Source organism: Sceloporus undulatus, chromosome 3 (genome assembly GCF_019175285.1).
Source record: "Sceloporus undulatus isolate JIND9_A2432 ecotype Alabama chromosome 3, SceUnd_v1.1, whole genome shotgun sequence".
NCBI classification, from domain to species: domain Eukaryota; kingdom Metazoa; phylum Chordata; class Lepidosauria; order Squamata; family Phrynosomatidae; genus Sceloporus; species Sceloporus undulatus.
This window is the reverse complement of record NC_056524.1, coordinates 274,564,719-274,587,465: the sequence shown is the minus strand read 5'-3', so window position 1 is coordinate 274,587,465 and position 22,747 is coordinate 274,564,719. Positions and strand designations below refer to the sequence as shown.

The following is a 22,747-nucleotide window of genomic DNA, read 5'->3' as shown; positions in this document are numbered from 1 at the left end:
TGTGTCTCCTCCAAGTGGGGAATCAGGGAGGGAAACCCACTTGTTTAACAAATGCATCTTTGCATAGTCTGACATTGGTTGCCTGAGTGATCACTGCCAAGAAGCTAAGGGTCCCTGGGCTGCTTCTCTTCCTTTTGCTTCAGGGTGCTTATCCTGGGCCTGATTGAGCTCTCCTGGAACACCTATCCCTCAACGGTTTACAGCTCAGCCTCCCTCCATGTGTGCCACGGCATCATCCTTCTGCAACTCTGGTATGAGACGGCATCCTCCCCAGATCCCCAGGAAGAAAAACAGCCTGCGAAAAAGGCAAAGTAAGAACTGGACAGGAATCGCCTCCGACACTGACAGCCCAAACCAGGTCGCCTGTGCCTGGGTTGAACATTACTCTGGGAAAGCTGTCGAAGGTCAATTTCTGGAACCTTTTGCTCAGGTGAAGACGCTGCCATCTGCCCCCAAATGGTCTGTTTCGACTGGAGGGTAAGAGAGAAAGAGTAGATACCCACCCATGATAATGGTGGACCCTTTCAATAAAAACAGCGAAGGCCTCTTTTATCTCGTGGCTACAGTTGTTTCTTTGCTTCAGGTTGCAGTATCTCAAAAAGTTTAGCTTTAAAAAGTGAACAAACCCTTTTAGCAGTGTATAAAATTTGAATTTAAAGCAGTAAATTCTTGGTGTGCAGTGCAGTAGAATAAGATGGAAGCAAGAATTAAGGACGGGACTTCCTTCCTTCCTTCCTTCCTTCCTTCCTTCCTTCCTTCCTTTCTTCCTTCCTTGTGGCAAATCATTTCTTCTGAAAGAGGCTCTGCACCATCTGAGGGGGAATTTAGCCAAAAGAGGTCCTTGAGACACGAGAGGAAAGTATAGGCATGTTTAGAGAAGTGAAGGTTTTCATAGATACCTTTTTAAAAAGGGACTATTCCTATGGAGGCAGCCACCAAACAGCCCAGCGAGGACTGAGCATGAACAGGGTTCTGAATTGCTTTTGGGAATGAAGGTGGCAGGGAAACAAATGGAGCCTCCTGAAAGAAGGCCTGGGTGGCTGGCACTCCAAGTAGGAGCACTTTTACAGTGCAATATTTCATGGCAGGATGTAGTTGTATTTCCTATTCTCAGTGCAAACCATTCCTGTCTTTTCTATGTTCATTCCCTACTCCCTAAAGGCTTGCATTGCTGTCTTTGAAAAACCTAGCTCTACAAAACTACATTTCTTATGCTGAGTAAGTGGATGCAGTCCTGTTGGCTTCATCTACTAATTGTATATTCTATTCCTGGAATGTGGTTATTTTTGGGAATCATGGAGCTGACTGTTTTGTTTTCAAAGCACAAAGTTCTCTGAGCTGACCTGAAATGTGTTGAAGAGTAAGAATGGTCCACACATGCTTTGCATGCAAAAGAACCCAGGTTCACTGCTGGCTCTCGGACGGCAGGACTTGGAAAGCTTTTGAGAACTGTTGTCAAATGGAGTGGGCATTTTAGGGCGAGACAGAGCACTGGTTTGAATCAATATAAGGCAGCTTCATATATTTATATTAAGTAAATGGTAAAAAATGTCCTATATCCAGACTGTTTGAACTTCCTACATGCAGCCAGCTTTATATTGGGTGTCTGTTAAGGAACTCTTTCGTGTTGCTCCTCCCCATTGTAGAGGATTCGGAGAGACCTTGTTTGGAGTCCATTCAGTAACTTCCATTGACACTATTTAGCTTACGAAAATGGTGCCCTTGAAACACAGCAGATTGCCAGCAGCAGGCAAAGTGGCTTTGGTCATTTGGTAAACATCGTCAATCTTTTTGAAAAGGAATTCTAAGTTTCCATGGAAGGCAGTTGGAAACTGGCTCACACCCTACACACACACATCTTTGCATTTTAAATTTACAAATTTGGTTAGAGTTTCAGAGCTGCAGAATGGTCCTGGTTCTCTGTAACAGCCCAGGTCTAGCAGTTGACAGTCAGTCTTCAGATGTTGCTTAAGGAAAAATAAGAGCCTGTGCAGACATATGGGGTGACCAAAAGACCACGCCAACGCTACTGGCTCTGAAGGAAGGCCTCTTTATTGGCACCCTTGAAGCCAAAGCCCCCGCCTGCTCCTTGCCTTCACATGTTGTTTGGGTTGTAACACAGCATGTTCAGCTTGATGTTCTCATCCCAGTGGCGGAGCAGCAAGAAGAGTTGGCGGGCCGCCCCTTTAAGGGCAGAAACGTCTACCCCTTCCGGCAGTTGCTGTACCCGCAGCCAGGCATCGGCCTTGGCTGCTAGCAGCTCCCACTCAACGAAGAACCCGGCGGAGCGATGCTCCAGCCAGGCCAGCGCCACAGCTGTGGCCCAGCTCATGCTCTCCAAGTCGCCCTCTTCTGGCTCCAAGCCTATCTCTGGGAGGCTGAGGCTGGCTTCTGAGGCGTCTGGGGAATGGTCACAGACATCTGTCTCCGAACCACGGCCACTGTCCGCCTGTGCCCACACGGCGGCACTCAGCACCTCGGAGCAAGTGCTTTGCGAGCGTGGTGAGCATGGTTGCATTGCCCCCTCCTTGCCTGTCCCAACGGCCTCTTCCCTGCCATCCGGGGATGGTTGGTTTGTTGGCAGCTTTGGGCTGGTCTTGGCTATCAGCGCCCAAGGAGAAGTGCTAGAGGCAGGGCTGAGGCTGGCCCGGTGGGAGGCGTAGGGAGAGGCCCGGCGCAAGCGGTCCAGGGGGATCTGAACAACCTCGGCAAAGCTCTCTGTCAGCTGGAACATGCCTGGGGCTTGCTGCAGCTGCATCTGTGAGGATGGGAGAAAAGTCAAATGGGCATTTTAAAATTTACTGTTAAGTTCCTGCCTCACAACCCAGGCAGTGGAGACTCTCCGATACAAGCTCCTGAGCATTTTCTATGGCTCCCATTCACTTGAGTACACTAAAACTGAGGAACAGATGCCTCTGTTGTTAGTGTGTTCTTTCAAGCTGTTTCCTATGTACGGTGACTCTAAGGTGAACCTATCACAGGGTGTTTGGGGGCTGAGAGTGTGTGTCTCACCCAAGGTCACCCATTGGTTTTTCATGGCTGAGTTTGCTATTGTACCCTATAGTAGTTGTACTCCGACATTCAAATCATTACACCATGCCGGCTCCACAGAAGGCAAAAGCACAGTTGTGGCAGGGCAGGTTGCTCACTAGGTGTTTTAGATGACAATTCACAAAATTCCGGACCACTAGCCATGCTGACAAAGGATAGTGGGAATTGTAGTCCAACCCATGTGGCAGGTGCTGATTGCCTACCCTTTGTATATTACCATCACAGCCTTGGAAGTGCTTTCACATGCTCCAGTCCCCAAAGCACACTGATCAGAAGAACCACATGGGTTCAGCAACTGATACAATTACATCTCGTGTCCACTGGGTTGAGCAACATAGTGTTAGCACTGCAGGTGTGGGGAAGAGGGGATCCTTACCAGTGGGAGGTAGTCATGGATGGCACTGTTGCAAGACGAGAGCTCACTTTCGGGAGTCAGACACTGTGGGCGCAGTACCAGGCCTTGCCCTCGTCGCCGGCTGATGCTGAATCTGTAGGCCAAGATTTCCCCATTAAAATTGCCAGGACATAAAAACGGCCTTACTTCAGTGACCCCCAAAGGCCTATTGTTAGAGGCAGGTAATTTGTGGCTTCGCAGATATGGTTGGAGGGCCACATCAAATGTAACACCTATCAGTCTTGCCAGCATAGCCAATAATCCAGGTTCATGGGAGGTGCAGTCCAGCAATATCTGGAGGGCTAGTTTGTCATCAGGTTGGCCAACTGAAGGTAGACATATGCCAAATTATGCCTTTCCATAGTAATTGATACTTGAAGATATACTCTTTTGGTACATGGAAGTTCCATGTAGCTGTCAAAGGTTATTAAGTCTGGATCTGCCTGTGCTGGGAAAGATGACTTCTCCCCAGACCTCCTTCAGAGGGTTCCTAGCCCTTAACAGGCCAATGTAAAACAGCAATCATCAGATTTCAGGCGTATCAATCCACTTGGTTTTGATTTGGACCTGAAGAGCCTCAAAAGCCCACTGGAGTTCCTACTACTGAACATACTTAGCTAAGTAGCTGATCTAGGATCTTGCAGTGTGTGTATAAATTTTGAGAGTGCTATCTGTCTTAGAATGATTTTAATTACCAGAGTCTTCCCACGTTAGTCAAAGAATGACCTTCCCCCCAAAAAACCCTCTCCTCCCTGCCTTCCCCTGCCTTAGAGATAGCCTCTGAAGAGTTACCTGGAGCCCAAAAAGTTCTCTATTGACTTCTGAGAGCCTACAGAGACAGGTGATGGACTGGAATCAACACCTAGAAAGACCATGGAGAGACATGCGTTAGGAGCTGAGAAACATTGTGCAAAGCAGAACTGGGTTCCTGGAAACACCACCAGTCTCCAGCCACTGGTCCGAGACAAGAGCAGAAGAGGCTTGTGGGCCACATCCAGCTCACAGACTGGAGGTTCCTCATACTCTCATAACATCTTCTAAGCATCAACATGTAGGACTTACCATCAGGAGGACAGTTTTGGTTTTCATGGGCAGTAGAAGAGATGCTGATAGGAGAAGGAGGAATTTCTTCTTGTTCTAAAATACAAAAAGTGCACATGTTAAACTAGCTAGCTGCAACCTCTGTGCATCCACTTACTATGTACTGGTGCCAGATAGCCTGCTAAGGAAAGTATGTCAAGGTTAGCCAGACTCTTGTGGAGGAAGATGGAGGCAGGAAGAAATGGCTGGCCGAAACCAGAGTGTGCAAAACTCACACCTCTTGAAGAAGAGGGAGCCATGAGCAGCCAAGCATGGCAGGGAGTGGAGGAGGCTGATAGCTATTGAGAAGTGTGTGGTGGGTATCTCTTCAAACAAACATCTGAAACCATTTCGGAGTATCCCTTTTTATAATATTGAAGTTCCCCAGCATTCAGGATGACTACATGCTGCAGTTGCTGGGAAAGAGAGGACATTTTAGCCCCAGAACATACTGTATGTCTCTAGGCCAAAATAAAATGTAAAAACTCTTAAGGGGAGGTTACAGCATTTGATCAGGGCAAGATGGTAAGATGTCAGCGTTTGATTCCTTTCCAGTCAAAAGCCCTCTCCCATCAAACTAGTTTTCCTAACTTCAGGGGAGAAATAATGCCATTTCTTCTGTTTCTTCCCTGGAAGCCAGAAAGCTGGAAGGGCAATCTTTAGAAGAGAGACTGGCAGAGAAAAGAAGCAGCATCCCCTTCTTCTGTTATACAGCAAAATTGTAAAAGTAAGCGCACAGACCAGATTGGCCCTGAGTTTGCAAGATCTGTTACTAACAAGGCCTTGTGGAAATCTCTTACTCTTCATAGGGTCACCATACATTGAAGTTGACGTGACAAAACCTAACAATCGCAAGAGTGGTTTGACTTGACAATGATAATATTTCCTTGGAAACTGAAGCAGGAGCGCTTGTTGACTTCCACTAGGTTTTGTTTGCACATTTCTAAGTAAAACAAATATTACAAAGACAGTGCTACAAATCTCGAGTGTTCTCCCGTCTGAAGGAAATTAAACCCTGGAGCATCTGCTCACTTGGCCAAGAGATGAGAACGTAACAGTGCATTTGGTTACAAAGCCCACTTCATTTGCAGATCGGACTGACTAAGTGAGGAGGCTACCTGCAGAAACAGGGATGTCCTCCAGGTCCTCTGAGTCTTGCCTCCTTCCCAGACCGGCTGAGTAACTGCGGTGATGCTGGCTGACCGAACGGGACCCTTGCTGGTAGCCGTACAAGCCCTCTGGAAGAAAGGACGTTTCACCAAGGGGGTTAAATAAAACACCTGGAAATTCAGCTGCAGAGCAAACTCCATCTTCCTATATCCTTTTGCAGAGAGCCAGCGTGGTGCAGCAGTCTTAGCGTTGGACTGGGGCTTAGGAGGACCTTGGCTTGAATCCCTGCTTGGCCATGGAAATCCACTGGGTGACTTCAGCCTCAGTGGCAATGGGAGGAGTGTGGAGGAACATCCAGCAAAAGGAACAGAACTGGGCAACAAGACTAGAGCTGGGTGCTCTCTCACCGTCACCAGCAATGAGGCACCGGAGGGATGGCTAGAGCTGGGGGTTTGGGCGTAGAACGTGAGCGAGGACAGGGACTTCCATCCCACCGCATGGAACTTGACCTTGCTCTGCTCCAAGATATATTTAAAATTCAGATTACTAGAGACTCATCCTGGATCTAATCCGGGAACTAGTCTGGCTGAGAGAGGAGGTTAGAATAAAAATGCAAGTGAGGGGAAACAGGAAAAGAAGAGTATATGATGACTCATGTTATGAAGAAAGCAGATGGAGGCGTTTATCACACGAAGGAGATCGGAAGTTTATCCCGTGAATATCCTCCCAAAATCATGTAATTGCATGAAATGATTTCACATGACATCATACAAAAACCACCATTAAAGTGGCCATAAAGGAGTATTCATGCACATATTTTTTACTTTTGGGATTTCAGCAACAATGTATTTCTGCTATGACTTTATTTGCACAATTGCATGTGATGATCATTCACGCAATTACTCGCCATTTTCGCTTTATTTCTGGGATGCTTTAAATGCATTTTAATCTCTCTTTAATGTCGAAATTTGCCCCAGTGTGATAAACTCCAGAGAGAGATTTTTCTCCATCACTCATAAAAGAGAGAATGACTCAAAGGAGTCTTCCGCTGGAGCTGAATAGAGTGAGGTTCAGGACAGAGAAAAGGAAGGACTGCTTCACAGAGTGCCTAGTTAAAGCGTGGTGCTCCATGGCAAAGCGGGCAAGAGTGGTCACCTAACATCCAAGTGGAAGAGACAACTTCATGGAGGATAAGGGCTCTGTCACACTACACAGTTATATCACAGTGATTCCACCTTAAACTGCCATGACTGCATCTTTGGAGAGGCACCAGAGCTCTCTGGCTGGAGATTCTAAATGCCCCATCCTAAACTACAAGTCCCAGGATTCCATAGGCTGTTGCCATGACAGTTAAAGTGGAACCGTAGTGCTATAACTGTATAGTGTAAAAGGGCCCTGAGGCTGCTGACATTCTCTCCAGCAGCAGAAGCGTTATGTCCCTCTAGGCTGCTGAGGAGCACGAGAAGGAGAGTGCCATGGCACCCGCATCACGCTCCTGGGCTTCCCTCCAGAGGCTTCTGGGACACTGGTGAGAACAGCATGCTGGACATTGAGGGGCTTCACTGAGGAGGGGATACTGCTGATCCAGGCAGTCCTACCTGTGCTGCGGACCTCAAGGGCCGAGGGCAAGGTCTCCTGATTGGAAGCGTCCACAGGCACAACGCAGGTGTAGATGGAGGGTGTGGCGCAAGCCTTGCTGCACTGCAGGGCCTTCAGGCGGAATCGCCGGGAGAAACCTGCACAAAAACCATCCCCCCCAAAATGCATGTATGTCTTTCATTTTCTGCTCTACGTTTTTGCATTTTCTCTTCACTCAGTTAATATTCAAGGCAGCATATAACAAAACCAAAAAAGGATAAAATACAGCAATGTAAAAACAATAATGCTAAAAGAAGATGAAACGCACGCATTACAACAGGAACATGGGATCTGACTAAAATCAAGGGTTGCATCCACACTGGAATAATAACCTGGTTTGGCACAACTTTCACTCTATCTGGCTCAAGGCTATGGAATTCTGGGAGTTGGAGTTTGTTGTGGGCCCAGAGCGGAGCGGAGCTTAAGGAAGGAAGGCCCCACAACAAACTCCAACTCCCAGAATTCCATAGCCTTGAGCCAGGACACTTAGAGCGGTGCCAAACTGGGTTCTTTCTCCGGTGTGGATGCAGCCAAGGAGTGTTATTAATAACTGAAAGCCTAGTAAAGTATTATGCACATATTTTTTCCAGTTCTGCAAGAACAACAATCCAGGAGCCAAGCTCATCTGCCTGGGAAAGTATTTCCTCAACTAGGGCTTTGCTGTGCATCTTATGGACCGCTCTCAGGTGGCCTCCAACAGTATCTCTGCAAAAAGGCAGGTCCCAAACAGGCCTTCGATCATGAAGGGGCTGCAGGCAAGTCTGCAATGGAGGAAGTGGCCTCTCAGGTACCTTGGACCCAGGAGGGCTTTAAAGGTAAACACAAATGTGCATGCTCACAAATATATTTGACCTAGGCTTTGAAACAAAAAGGAATCCGTTTCAAGGTGAGGAGCCAGCCTGGTGTAGTGGTTTGACTACAACTCTGTAGAACAGGATCCGGAACAGGCTCAGCCACAGACATCCAATAGTTACCTTGGACAAATCACACTCTCTCAGCCTCAAGGGAAGGCAAAGGCAAACCTGCTCTGAACAAATCTTACCAAGAGAACCCCAGGATAGGTGGACCTCAGGGTTGTCATAAGTCATAGAAACCCAGAATCCTGGAGTTGGATGAGGCCTCATGGGCCACTGAGTCCAAGCTGCTGCTCGGTGCAGAATCTCCAGCTAAAGCATCTCCAGCCGGTCACTGGAGTGTCCAGCTTCTGTCTGAAGATACCTTTCCGAAGAATGAGACCTCACCACCTCTTTGGGCAGCTCTTGAAGGACCTAACACCAACAATTTCAAGTATGTAGTAGAGAGAGATCTTGTAGCACCTTTGAGACTAACTGAAAGAAAGAAATTGGACCAAATGCATCTGAGGAAGGAGACTTAAGTCTATGAAAACTTGTGTTGCCCACTTCTTTCTTTAGTTAGTCTCAAAGGTGCTACAAGATCTCTCTCTATACTGATTCTACAGACTAACATGGCTATATTGTTTGTTTGTTTGTTTGTTTGTTTGTTTGTTTGTATCCCACTCTTTTCCCAGAACTGGGACTCAGAGCAGCTTCCTAACATTGTTTCACCATCCACTTCTGAAAGCTGTCCCACAACTGGTTGCCAACTAGAGTCATGGCTGGGGGCACTGGTCAATCCAGGGAAAGGGAGCAGGCTTACCATGTTCCAGCTCAGCTTCTTTCTGGGCCACATTCTCATTGTCCCGGATGACGGAGCCAGCCGTCAAGCGGTGGAGCAGCTTATCCCAGGCTTTGCTCTGCTCTTGCTGCTGGGAAGGCTCTTGGCCGTCTTTGGCAAGGAGGAGGGAGTCCAGCGCAATGGTCACTTCCCAGGAGACGGGCTTGCCTGCACTGAGCGCATGGATGACCACCTGGCACCGGAGGGGTGCCCAGGAGCTGCCTTCGCACTCCCCTGGTTCAGTGGCTGCTGGCGACGGGCTGAAAAGGTACGGAGGCTCCAAAAGTGTGTCCCAGTCCAAGTGGGCAGGCGACAGCAAGCTGCCTAAAAGCACAGGAGAACAAGGTCAGGTTTTGCAGCAGGACAGGCCTCTTGGCTGGAGACTCTCAGGCACACATCTCTAAGCGTTCCCAAGCCAGCAATGATGCCCAGTTGCACCTGGCATGCGTAAGTATTTGCATCCATGTGATGGTGGTACAGAACACCCTTCCAACTACCTCTTATAAATGGGAATTGTTCACCACGTTGTCAACATGGTTGTGGTATTAAAGGAACGTAGGTCCATATGTAGCTGGACTGTCCTTTCATTCAGAAATTTTGGAGTGTACTTAATAAAGAAACAAATGGGATATTAGGGGGAAATATACGGCTCAGTAAAGAAAATAGCATCACACTTAATTTAACAAAAACGGGGCTGAATAAGAACCAAGAGTATGAGATTAAACAAATATGAAAAGCAGCGCATGGAGTCATTGCTTTGGGCTGGAAAGAGGAATCAATGTGGAGGAAGACTAAGTGGGAAATTTATATAGCGGATTTTTTTATTATTCAATTTTCTTAGAGAAACAAGATTGTAATATTTCGGACAGATTAAAGAAGAAACCTGGAACAGTCAATGGAAACTGGTGATTGAAAGAGTTACAAATCAGGGTATAGAGAAATAACCCACATGATTAAGACAAGGGAGTTTATCACACGGGGGAAATCTGGAAGTATAAACGGTGATTAACCCATGATAATCCAGCAGTTGCGCTAATGGTTTTCACACGACATCATGTTCAATGTGATATTATCCCATGAATAACCTGTTATTATCGCGCAATTGCACTAATGGTTTTCACATGACGTCGAGATGAAACATGATTAAAGTGGCATTAACCAATGAATAACCAGGCAAGAAACAGCAGCAAATCGGTCATGGGATTTTCCCACAAATGACTTTATTCCCTGGTTATATTCCCAAGATAACTGCTCTTGTGTTAATCTCATTTCAATCACCTTTTAATGTCAATTGCGTGATTTTCTCGGGTTAATCACTGTTTAAAGCCCCAGTTTCCCCCACGCGATAAACTCCTAGAAGTTTGTTTGAAAAGGCTTCTAGGTACACTTTGCAGGTGATAAAAAAGGGAATTGGTCTTTTGTAAAGGTAATAGGTCTTGCTCACTCAAGAACGAGACAGTCCCCAGTTCAGGCAGCAGAGAGTAAGCACTGAGTTAAATACAACCAGAAATGCAGGCATGCAACATAGGCTGCATCCACACTGAGAAATTACCCAGTTTGGCACTGCTTTTCAGCATCCTGGCTCAAGGCTATGGAATTCTGGGATTTGGAGTATGTTGTGGGGTCCAACTCCCAGAATTCCATAGCCTTGAGCCAGGATGCTGAAAAGCAGTGCCAAACTGGGATGCAGCCATAGTAAGCCAGAGATCTTGCAATCCCTGAATAGCCCCAGAGGCCCCTTCCAAACAAGTCCATGTTTCTCTGAGTCCATGCGCTCTTGCCCATCACTCACTGGAATCAGCAGCCCCCTTGTGCATCTTTTGCAGCTCAGGCTCCATTGCGTCCAGCTTTCCCTCCACGGACCGGTTCCGCTTGTGGGACACTTTCTCCAAGGCCCGGCGAAGCCGATGGGCGTCCAGCTCACCGTGCGGGGAAGAGAAACTGCGTCCAGAGAGGGCAGCTCGGGCCAGGACCTTCTTCTTCCTTACCAGCTCCTCAGAGCTTGCAGCCACAGTGACCTTAAGCGAAGGCAAAGGGAAGAGGATCAAAGGCCAGGAAACTCCTACAGTTCCCCAAATCATAGCAATCATAGGGCCTGGAAACCATGAAGCCCTCGAGAGACTTAAGGAGTGGGTATGTTTAGCCTGGAGAAGAGAAGGTTAAGGGGTGATATGATAACCCTGTTTAAATACTTGAAGGGGTGTCATGTTGAGGAGGGAGCAAGCTTGTTTTCTGCTGCTCCAGAGAAAAGGACACAATGGAGCAATGGATGCAAGCTCCAGGAAAAGAGATTCCAGCTCAGCATTAGGAGGAACTGCCTGACAGTAAGAGCTGTTTGACAGTGGAAGACTCTGCTCCTTGGGCCTTTATCACATGAGCAAAATTTGAAGTTATCCCAAGGTCAATGTGAAGGTGATGCAGGGGCAATCATGGGATTTCAAGTTTGTTCATCACACAACACCAAACGCAATCAGGAGCCATCTGAAACACAATCGGGGGTCATTCCAGGATTAGGCAAATTCGGGGAAAATAGGATTTAACCTAACCCTGGAATGACCCCCGATTGTGTTTAAGATGGCTCCAGATTGAAACCCCATGATTGCCCCTGCATTGCCTTCACATTGACCCTGGGATCACTTCAAATTTTGGTCGTGTGATAAGGGCCTTAGAGTCTGGTGGAGTCTCCTTCTTTGGAGGTTTTCAAACAGAGGCTGGATGGCCATCTGTCAAGGATGCTTTGATTGTGAGTTCCTGCATGGCAGAAGAAGGGGGTTGGACTGGAGGGCCCTTGGGGTCTCCTCCAACTTTATCATTCTATGATTCTAAGCAAGAAAAACCACTTCCCTTGAACAGATACCCAGTGCTGAGCATACTCTACACCTGAAGAACTGCCTGAAGTTCATTCTGTGTCTGTGTGCCACAACACACACACACACACAGCCCAGTGAAGCATAAAACGGTACCAAGGACACTTAAGAGATAGTTATTTGGATGGAAACTTTCAGCTTATTCAGCTCCTTGTTGAAGCAGGATCCACTTCAAGTCTTGTATCAAAAAGCAGTCATTTGGCAAACAAGCATGACTACACTGGGCTCCGTGGAATTATTGGGGTCCTTTGATCAGAGCTTGCTTTCCATGCTCTACACATGAAGGCTGTCTGTGTTTTGGTCTTGATTCACATTCTATTTCCCAATGAAGCAAAATAATTTTCTTCTTTTAAACTGGGACGGCATTGGCATGTTTTACCTTAACAACACCGAAAGGGTTTCCTGATGCAAAAGCATGGAAGCTTCCTGAGAAATTCAGTGTTTTCCTCCCAACAAAGGGACTTATAGCCTCATAAAAGATTTGAGACAAAGTGGATCTCAAAGGCAGTAGGTTTTTATATTGCTAAGGGAATTTAAAGTTTATTTCGAAGACTTTAAGAATCTCCCAGGACTCATATGGCCAGAAGGACGACAGTCCCACTTCCTTCCATACCAAAATTCAGGCCTATGATGCCAATATCAACATGTTTCTTTCTTTCTCCTGTATGATTCTTAACACCTTTGCCTTATAAAGAAGCCAGTGGTGCTTCAAAAGCTTTGCAACATATATAATGTGCATTTTGGTTGGTCCAATAAAGGTAGCACTGTTTTGTGGATTTTGGATGATATTGTACTTTGCTACATGGCCAACATGGGCATCTGCAGATATTATTTGGCTTCTATGTTCTTCCGCAAGCCTTCGTCTGGTATAAAAATGACATGATGTTAACATTTGGCTAAGTTCTAGAAATGCCGACAGGATCCAAAGGCTCCTTTCTTAAGATGTGGATCAAAGTTTATACAAGAAAGCAGCCCACAGCCTCACTGTCCGGATTGCTACCCTTTGTTTTTATTAAGTGGGTGGATTCCCCTTTCTGCCTGTTCTGATCTTTGCTCTTTTCCTTAATGTTTATTTCTTTTTCCTAGGAACACTACCAAAACAGCACATGAAATATTACTGTGAGGCATCAGTGAACTCAGTACTTTTTGGAATGCCTTTCCACACTTCACCAAAAACATAGATGTAAGAGGAAGGAGGGCTTCATCGTCTCTCTCATGGTAATGCAATGAAATGTGCAGCCTCTTTCCATGCTTCCGGTGTCTTTAATCAGATACACAACCAATACATTACCATTAGGAACATACAGATATTCTGCAGAGAGAGATGTGTATGTTCTCCTTTTGCACAAGATCCAGGGAAAAAACTGAGTGTGTGAAGAACTAAGGCCTTGTCTACACTGGTGTGAAACCCCATGCTAACCCCATAGTCACAGTGCAGTTTTAACTGTCTGCGGCACCTTCGATAACACCACTCTTGCTGTGGCAAAATCGGAGCAACCTGGAAGGAAAGGGCAGTCTTATGACAATCACGAGTCCTAGACTGCAGAGTATTTCTGGCTACCTGGCTATATCCTTGCCATCAATCCCAGTTTTCCAGGTGAATGCAGGATAAAAGGCAGTTCTTTTTTCTCTGCATTTTCAGAGAAAAGCCCTGCATTGCCTGGAAATCTGGAGGAACATCATTTGCTAAAGTTGTAGCCACTACAGGGCAAGTATGGGGTTTCCACTGGTGTAGACAAGCCCTAAGACATGGTCCATCAGTTATGGGCTAGAAACCTGCTGGTGTTTTACACCCACCCAAGTTCTCGTATGAATATAGATGTACTTTTTAGCCATTGCATTATGTCTGTATTAAGTTCACAGTTGTGAAAGTGGAACTGTAACCACTGCACATACAGCTATGCATTCTTAGATAGCGCGTAACTGTATGCCAATGCCTTCAAGGTACCATTTGATTCCCTGGGACTGTGGAAACAGCCACTGTTCATCCTCCATTGCACAATGATACAGTAAGGAAGCACATTTGTGGATATTGCTATTGGTAGCGCACTGCTGGCATTCAGCAGATGGATGATGTAATGCAAATACCACTTAACTACATGAGCATAGAGTTTGTCAGAACTCCCCTGCATTCATATATTCATGGATCATTTATATATTCATTTGGGGATTCTGTCAGAGGGATTATTAGTTTAGGGTTTTGTTTAGATGTTATTTGATTAAGGACATAATAGGTGCAAGGAGGAGATAACACTTGGTGAGAACTTAATTGTTTTGGGAACAGGCCGGGGAGGCCGGACAAGAGGACACTACGTCATCTGGGTGGAGATTCCTCACTGCGCGGGAAAGACTGATCCAATTAATTAACTTTATTGCTTAATGGGGGTGGGTCTGCTCGTGGGACTATATAACCCATCTGTAACTATGTATCTTCATTCCTGACAAAGAAGTCACTTCTGTTGCCTATACCTTTGCCTTTCAATAAAGCTGTTACTCTTTAGAAGCACAGCCTCTTGTTGTTTGGGGGTGGCAATTGGGAGCCTGACAGAGTTACACTCTGCAAGCACAAAGTAGGATCTTAGCCAAGGGTTTTAAATGAACACCACTTGAGGTTGCCTCTGCATGATGACCTATTCCCAGGGCTAATTAAGAAACCGAGCCATGACATAGTCCACTTACAGACTACCTGCCTACTTTTGCAGCCCTGCCATGTACCTGCTGCTCCCTGCAGCAGTCAATTTTAGCAGTGCATCAGCAGTGAGCAGTTGGGGGGGGGGGGGCTCTGACATCTTCCTTAAACCAAGACTAGTGCACATCTTGTTTACAAAGCAACTACACCTCATGTAGCTGTTGTAAACTGCTTATGAAGAAAGGCCTCACTGGGTGGTGCAGGGAGTGCAGACTGCACTGGGTGACACGCCAGAGGGGGTTGGTACACCTGAAGATACACCCGGTGGGGTGGTACACCTGGAGGAACTGGCACGGCTACTGGGCAAGTGAGAAAGGGCATCGCCTCCCTTTCCCATTCACCCATCAGCCACATCAGAGCCTTAATGGACTCTCTGGAGCCGGCAGCACCACCCCGTTCAGTATCAGGATCTGCCTTCAGGATCTGGTGCAAGTGGCTGTGCAGACTCAAGACCTTTCCGGAGAGGCTGCCTTCAGAGAGCAGCCATGCTGGACCCTAAATGGGTGCTTCAGAGGCCACAGTGCTGGCCCCCGCAGCAGTGGTCTGGGTGGCCAGCTAGCCGGAAAAGAAGACAAGGCAGTTTGCCCTCCACCCTGCACCAAGTGACACCAACCTCACTGCTTGTGAACAGCATGTGTCCTCTACTTCACACCTTGTTTAAAGGCAAATGCCAGCTGCTCACCCCCCATCTCACCCTGAGTGCCATGCCACCAGTTTTGGAAACATGGCAGTGGCTGGTGTGGCCCCTATTGGGCTTAGAGGGGATTCTGCCACTGGAATTGCCAGCCCCCAATTTAGATCTCTTTGGTGCCTTGGCCATGTCATGGATATATTTCATATGGATTTAGAAGGACATTTAGATGTCATGATAATTATAATTTGTGGCTGGGGCTGGTCTAAGGGCCAGTTTTCTGCCCAGGGACACTCTCAAGGCAGCACAGACTGCCAAAAACGCCCGAAACAAAACAAAACACTTGGAAGTAGCCAAAAGTACCACTTCTGGTTTAGGAAAATGGGTCTGGAAGAGATATGTCAGACATTGCAGGGGTTAAACCTGTCATGTAATTAACGATGACTTGTCACTTCTGGACACTTTCAGAAGAGGCAGTTCACTTGGGCAGGGGAAAGGGGGGCAGCCTGGAAGGCTCAAGGGCTGCAAAAACAGCCTCTGGAGCCACATGTGCTGCCAATACTACGCTTTTTTAGCCTTTCCCAAATTTCTATTATTGCAGTAACATAAATGTCCAGTTAAGCATTTAGAAAGAGAACCACAGAATCATAGAGTGAGAAGAGACCTTAAGGCAGACAATATGACTAAGCAAATCCAACTAAATAATTTTTAATGCCTCACTCTGGGCAATTCTAGAAATTTGGGGAATGAAGAATAATTTCAGTGCAGTGGCAGAATTCTTCTATGGAAGGACAACACCTTCATTTTGGCCTCTCTGTAGCTACAGCCCTGTCTATAACTTCCCTCTCCATAAAATCCCATTAATTCGACTGAGTAATTGCCCAAGGGGAAAAAAATTATCTAAAGCATTTTAGGCCTTGGGGCTTATGGTTTGGGTAAATTGTCGCCACTTGATAATAACAAAGTGAGGGATCTCTCTTTACAATTCATACAGATGCCTTTCCAGAGGAAATTATCTACAGCTCTAAACCACAGAGAGACTCCTCTTCTTCAGAGGTGCAGAGATGCTAGACTTGGGAGCGATATTTGTGCGCCTCACCTTAGCCCCAGCACCAGGCTGACCCTGGGGCAGCGGAGCAGATTTGGTGGAGGAGCTGCAGAGGGAGACACTTTTCTGGCCCTGCTGAGAGCTGCTTTCCAGAGGCTGGGCAAAGGAGCCTCCCTCCGGAGGGACGTCTCTGGAGCCGGTGGATTCGCTGCTGGTGGAGCTATGGGAGAAGAGGCCCTGGCTCTGGTCGGTGCTGACAGAGCAGTGGGTTAGCACATACTGCTCCTGGATGTAGGAGGGATGGTAGATCCGTTTCCAGATGTCCCCTCCAGGCACAAGATCCCCACCTGCCAGGGAGAAGGGTTGTTGTGAAGAATTAAATATGATACCCAGCATCCCCAAACCCACCACAGAATCACAGAATCTTAGAGTTGGAAGAGATCCCAAGGGCCTACAGTCCAACCCCATTCTTCCATGCAGGAACTCACAATCAAAGGACCCCCACTGACAGATGGCCATCTAGCCTTTGTTTAAAGACTGCCAAAGAAGGAGACTCCACCACTTTGCAAGGCAGCATTTTCCACTGCTGAAGAACCTCTTACTGTCAGGAAGGTCCTCCTAATATTGAGGTGGAACCTCTTTTCCTGGAGCTTGCATTTATTGTTCCTTGTCCTGTTCCTTGTCCTATGGAGCAGCAGAAAACAAGCTTGCTCTATCCTCAATAGGATATCCCTTCAAATATTTAAACAGGGCCATCATATCACCTCTTAACCTTCTCTTCTCCAGGCTAAACATCCCCAGCTCCTTAAGTCCTCATAGGGCTTTATGGTTTCCAATCCCTTCACCATTTTAGTCGCTCTCCTTTGGACACATGGCTCCAGTTTCTCAGTGTCCTTTTTGAATTGTGGTGCCCAGAACTGGACACAGTATTCCAGTTGAGGCCTGACCAAAGCAGAATAGAGTGGCTCTATTACTTCCCTTGATCAAGACACCAACATTTCACAGATGAAAAATGAGACACAAGAGGCCAAGCAATGTTAGAGTGTGGTTAAGATGACAAATGTTATTAATGAGGAAGAATACACTAGGAGAGAGTGCAGCAGTTTGCCTTTGCCTGAGCCTCCAGGGAAGGAGAAGAGTCAGCCCCCGCCTCTCCTCTATGCTGAGTTTGATGAGTGAAAACTACTTTTGCACTTTGAAGCCAGTTTGAAATTAGTGGAAGGAGGATAAAGAAGCTAGGACATTTTAAAAGCAACCAGAAAGAATAGGACAACAGAGGATGAATCAGGACTGTTCCTGCCAAATTGGGGCACTTGGAGGGCGTGCATCTCAGACTGCCAAGTGGAAGTACCAAGGAAGTGAATCTGGATCTTTCCACATGCAAACTGTGTGTTAATCTGTTCCCCAATAATCTCATATTCTTGTGTTAGTTTGCACATTTCTTACCTATGCTTGAGCAGTCCAAGAGAAGAGATACCAAGATGGCCAAGGTGGAATGAAGCCTTAAAGGAATGGTTAAGATTCTGTATATGTTTAATTTGTAAAAGAGAAGACTGAGAGGCAATATGGTAGGCGTCTTCAAATATATCTAAAAGGATGTCTTGTAGAAGATGGAGCAAGCTTGTTTTCTACTGCTCTGAAGATTAGAACAGTAGATTCGAATTACCCCCAAAAGGTTTCTGCCTAAATATGAGGAAGAACATCCCGATGTTCACAGCTGTTTGATAGTGGAATAGTCTGTCTCAGAAGGTACTAGACTCTCCTTCTTGGGAAGTTTTAATACAGGTTGGACAGCCATTGCTTGGGATCGCTTTAGCTGGGGATTCCTGTATAACAAGAGGTTAACTATATGGTCCTTGCAGTCATTTCCAAATCGATGAAAATATTTTCTTCTCGAAAATCAGCCTTCCCAGCCCAGCACCCTCCTTGCCATCATTCTCAGCTGGTACAACCAAACTCCATTCTGGCTGTGGCTATTGGGAGCTATAATCCCATCCATCTAAGGAGCAAAATGATGGCCAGGGGTGTCCAACATGAATGCCATTGCCACCCACGCCATGGACATATACTCACTCTTCCCAGACTCTTCAGTGCCCCCAGCAGAAAACTCCAAAGAGATCTCATGGGAAATTTCGTGGAGGGCTTTACAGATGTCCTGGCTCTCCCCAGAGGGGTGCAGAGGGGCTCCTTCCAGGCCCATTGCCTCTTCCTGAGACGGGAACACCGAACCTGCGGAGCCCCTCGAGAGACTCCGGCCCATCTGTTCTCTGCCCTGGGGGAACGGACCACCAAACAACAACAAGAAGACATTACTGCAAGCATGGGGGAAGCTTCTATCTCAAGAGGAAAAAGGAAATGCCAGGAGGAAGTGACTAAGGAGATTATCGGGGTGGAGAGGGAGCCAGGAGTAAAAGACATACCCCCAGCAAAGATGCACAGTCGCACTGAAGATTTTCAGACACATCCCGCTTATCCAGGACTTAATTCATGAAGATGCAGGAATGCTCCAGTAACAAATCATTCATGGGGAAGTCCCATGAATGGTTTGTTGCTCACCGATTAAGTGCTGGATAAGCACATCATCATCTGAAAATCTTCAGCATGATTGCACGACTTTGCCAGGAGTATGCCTTAATAATCTCCTATGCCCCAATACATTACTGGCCTACCAATGCTTTTCGAAAGCTGGTTACAGACACTGGCCACTATGTAAAAGTGGTCCATTGTTCCCAGAGTAAGGAGAGTCGTCATTGTGAAGGGAATGGGGACTCAACTGTTGGCTTCTTGTCCCGGAAGCTGGCAATGTGGAAAAGGGTGCAGTAGCTGATGAGACGGTCTCCTGGGTAGAGGGCCGCAATCTCGTTTGGGGACAGCAGGGCCTCCATGGTGTCCGGCACGTACCAGTCGATGGTGATGTCGCTCACGGCCGGCTCAATGGCCTTCTTCAAAGACCTGATCAGCTGGAAGGGAAACACAGAGGGGTCCAGCATTTATGGTCATGCTTTTAGTCATTCACACATACACAGCACTCTTTCTTCATGTGAGCTTTTTTTAAATGCAAATTTTCTTACTCTTGACAAGAAAGGATGGTCAGCATTTCTGAGATCTCTTGCATTTTGAGATTTTTTTTGAAGTGAAAAATTCATTTGCAAAATCTTTTTGGGGCAGAAAATTGCATTTTGGAGGCAGAAACCTTCCTGTACAAACAAGGGTCTAAGTTCTGTAGTTAGAGCAGACCCATTCAATCAATAAAATTTACCTATATTATATAGACTCACAATTCAACAAGAGATTGACTGGATCTACTCTGGCTGAAACTAAGGCGTTTATCATGCGGGAGGGAATCGGACAAATCCCATGCAGAAATGGGATTGAAATCCACGAAAGCGGGATTCTTTTCAGACACATTGAGCATTAATCTGAAATTAACCCGCACAGAAAGTGGACAAACCCCACAAAAGTGGGATCGTTTTCAGACACATCGGGGGCATTGAGCATTAATCTGACATTAACCTGCACAGAAAAAGGACAAAATCAGTGGCTTTTTACTTTGGGGATTTCCCCCCGATGGGTCTGAAAACGATCCCACTTTTGCAGGACATTCCCGGAATTTAAATCCAGTTTCTGCACAGGATTTGGGTACTTAGCCTCCCATGAGATAAACGCCTATGTAATAGCATGCAACCAAAGGCTTTTGTAAAAATAAACAAACAAACAAGGAAATATGTACAACTCTATGGCCATCTGTGTAGAACTGTTTTTCGAAGCAACTCAAAGGTGTTTACAGACAGAAGGGGCTACTAATGAGTACCCAGCTTTTTGCGGGCAATTGGCTAACACTTTGCAAACCACTTAGAGAGTGCTTAGCGGTATAGAAATTGAAGTGCTCTTGCTACTGTGAGCAATCATATGACAACGTGCACCAGTTTATCTTCCCTCCTTAACAGATTTTTAACTTTAACTTGAAGAAGAAAGGAGATAAGGAAGACTGGGAGAGTGGAGTGAGAACTGAGCTGTTCATGCCCCTAATAGCTCAGAATATCCTAGAAGACAGTGCTGGCCAACTGGAACCCAGAACATAGGCATTCCTATACACAGGTGGGAATATAATACAATACAACTGGACTTGTTCATCTCGGATCGGCCGTTTTAGTCATCAACGCGCTTGTAGAAAGCATGGGATGAGTCCTTCCTGAATCTTCGTTCGAGAGGAAAAGCCAGAGAGATCTTTATTCAAATATCACATGTCAAGCTGTTCTTTGAGTGAACAGATTTCACAGAACGGTCTGTTATTTCATTCCTTCATGGATATTGCCACTACTTTCCTTGTATGGATTTCAGCATATATCGGCCACACAGAATGGTACCCACGCTGCAGTTGGGCTCCTTCTCAGCTGGTCCAGACTTGCATTTTGCAATAAGGTAGAGATAATGGGTTTTGTTACAATGGATATGTTTTCAATGGCTGTAATTTGATAATTTAAGGCACTCGCAACAGAACTCTTTTGTATGTTTCTATGTACATGTCTTTTCACTTGTAATTCCTTTTCATCTTGCAAGCCTCTCTGGGTCTCAGCTTTGGGAAAAGGCAGGGCTTAACTGAACCAGTAATGTACAATGAAGGTTGAGTCTCCCTTGTCTGAAATGCTCGGGGCCAGAAGTGTTTGGGATTTTGGAATATTTGCGTATACATAAAGAGATACCTTAGAGATGGGACTCAGGTTGAAACATGACATTTCATTTATGCTTTGTATACACCTTATACCCAAAGCCTGAAGGTAGTTTCATACACAGTATTTTAAACAATTTTGTGCCTGAAACAAAGCACATTGAACCATCAGAAAGCAAAGGTTTTGCGATCTCAGCCACCTACATGGACAATTTTGGATAAGGGAGACCCAACCTGTACAATGTGGGCGCAGCACTGGCCATTTCGCTTGAAACTGCTCAAGTCAAAGCCATAACAGAGAAGAAAAGCACCTACCTTGGGCTGCAGCCTTTCCCCAGGACTCAGGAACTCAGCCCGGCCTCTGCTGACTTTTGCCAATCCCCGAAGGAGCCTGCGGCAGGAGCCAGCGCCAAAGCCAAAGGCAAAGCACCTGCGGGGAAGAAGCCCCTGGGTTTCAGAGACATCCAGCGTGTTTCGAGGGGAATTTCATTCCATTTCAAAACTGGGGTGTGAAGAGGGAAGACTGGGATTGACATTTCTACTATGCTCAGGAGCTGCAAATTATAGTACCGAAATGTATTGAGAGCAAGGGTTGCTAGGAGGATGGACATTAGGTCAGGTCAAACCCTTTGCTCTGGAAACGTATGTTTCGGCATCCAAAGGAGTGTATATGTTTAATTTATATGTAAGCAATGAATGCAATTTGTAGTTTTCTTTGTTCAAAGCACTACAAAAGACTGGTTCACTGGTAAATCAGGGCTCCAGAAATTTGGGAGTCTTTTCCTCTGGAGACGCTGCAGCTAAACAAACCCAGTTTCCTCTTCAATCGTGTTCCTGGTCTCCCTGGTTTTAAATGAAATCTGCAACAAATGTACCATCAGGCTGCTGTGCAATAATCTTAATCCGCAGAGCACTTTACAGCAGTGCTACTGGTCCACAGACTGGTGCTTTGCTGGAAACCAGTCTGCAGTGAGTTTTCAGTGGAGGAAAAAGAAAAAAAACAGTGGCAGTCAATGGGCCAGTTTGGTGTCAATGTTGAACCAGGAGTCTGGGAGACCAGAGTTCAAATCCCTGCTCAGCCCTGGAAACCCATTAGATTACATCAGTTTCAAAGGAAGAGAATGGCAACTCCCCCCAAAACAAACCTTGCCAAAGAAATCCTGTGAAAGGTTCGACTTAGGATCTCCATCAGTCAGAAACAACTTGAAGGCACACAATAACCAGCCAAGGGGTACCATTTTTCCCAATTCAGTTCAGCTGTGGTTCGGTTCAGTTCAGTTTAGCCATAAAGGCACTACACACATTGAGACTGGGATGGGCAACTGCCTCAAGTCCAGGGGCTGATTTGTGATCCTGGGATCCTTTGGGAGCCCCAGGGAATGCTGAAAAATCCCAAATAAATACATACCTAGAATAGCCTGCAAGGCCAATTCTGGTTTTTAAAAGTAGGGCTTTTTTTATTAAACAATACTCGGGGTGGCTTCAGTCTATTTTTAAAAGGAAATGTCCATTGCTCTGCACTTCTTGGAGGAGCATTCCTCCCTTCCTTTTTGGTCAGTCCTGGGAGTGGAAGGGCCAAGGGCCACAAGAGCGGCTTGAGGAGGCCGCAGCATGTGGCCCAAAGGACTCATTTTGCCTTGCCCTGCCTTAGACCGGCTACTTACTCTCACACTTGGCCCCTGCTTGGCTGGTAATATGAGACTAACAGGAGGAGATAAATGATTCTTCGGCTCATGTATGTGAAGTGCTTTCAACATTTTGAAGAATTGTTTAAATGCGTTGCATTATTGATTTCTTTTTCTTTTGTCAGTCAGTGAGCCATTAAAGTCACAGAGCTTCTGTCCACAACAAAAGCCAATCCTGACCCAACTCTCTTCCTGTAGAAGAGCTTGAGGA

General features: G+C 46.3%; 1 protein-coding gene and 1 pseudogene across 1 annotated transcript in view; one reads left to right on the top strand and one right to left on the bottom strand.

Annotated features, from left to right (window-relative positions):
* The window catches only part of LOC121926010, a 7,995-nt pseudogene extending 7,443 nt beyond the window's left edge, over nt 1-552 (top strand).
* A 453-nt stretch (nt 553-1,005) lies between these two features.
* Nucleotides 1,006-22,747, bottom strand: part of VWA5B2 (von Willebrand factor A domain containing 5B2) — a 58,321-nt gene continuing 36,579 nt past the window's right edge. Inside the window, exons 11-22 of the mRNA XM_042458565.1 lie at nt 21,167-21,281; nt 18,957-19,142; nt 18,256-18,454; nt 16,234-16,529; nt 10,740-10,965; nt 8,930-9,271; nt 7,234-7,371; nt 5,644-5,763; nt 4,508-4,582; nt 4,238-4,307; nt 3,428-3,539; nt 1,006-2,758 (exon numbers count right to left, since the gene is read on the bottom strand). Of these exons, the coding sequence (XP_042314499.1) occupies nt 2,096-2,758; nt 3,428-3,539; nt 4,238-4,307; nt 4,508-4,582; nt 5,644-5,763; nt 7,234-7,371; nt 8,930-9,271; nt 10,740-10,965; nt 16,234-16,529; nt 18,256-18,454; nt 18,957-19,142; nt 21,167-21,281 (2,542 nt within the window). The 3' untranslated portion in view covers nt 1,006-2,095. The remainder of the gene's footprint in view (nt 2,759-3,427; nt 3,540-4,237; nt 4,308-4,507; nt 4,583-5,643; nt 5,764-7,233; nt 7,372-8,929; nt 9,272-10,739; nt 10,966-16,233; nt 16,530-18,255; nt 18,455-18,956; nt 19,143-21,166; nt 21,282-22,747) is intronic.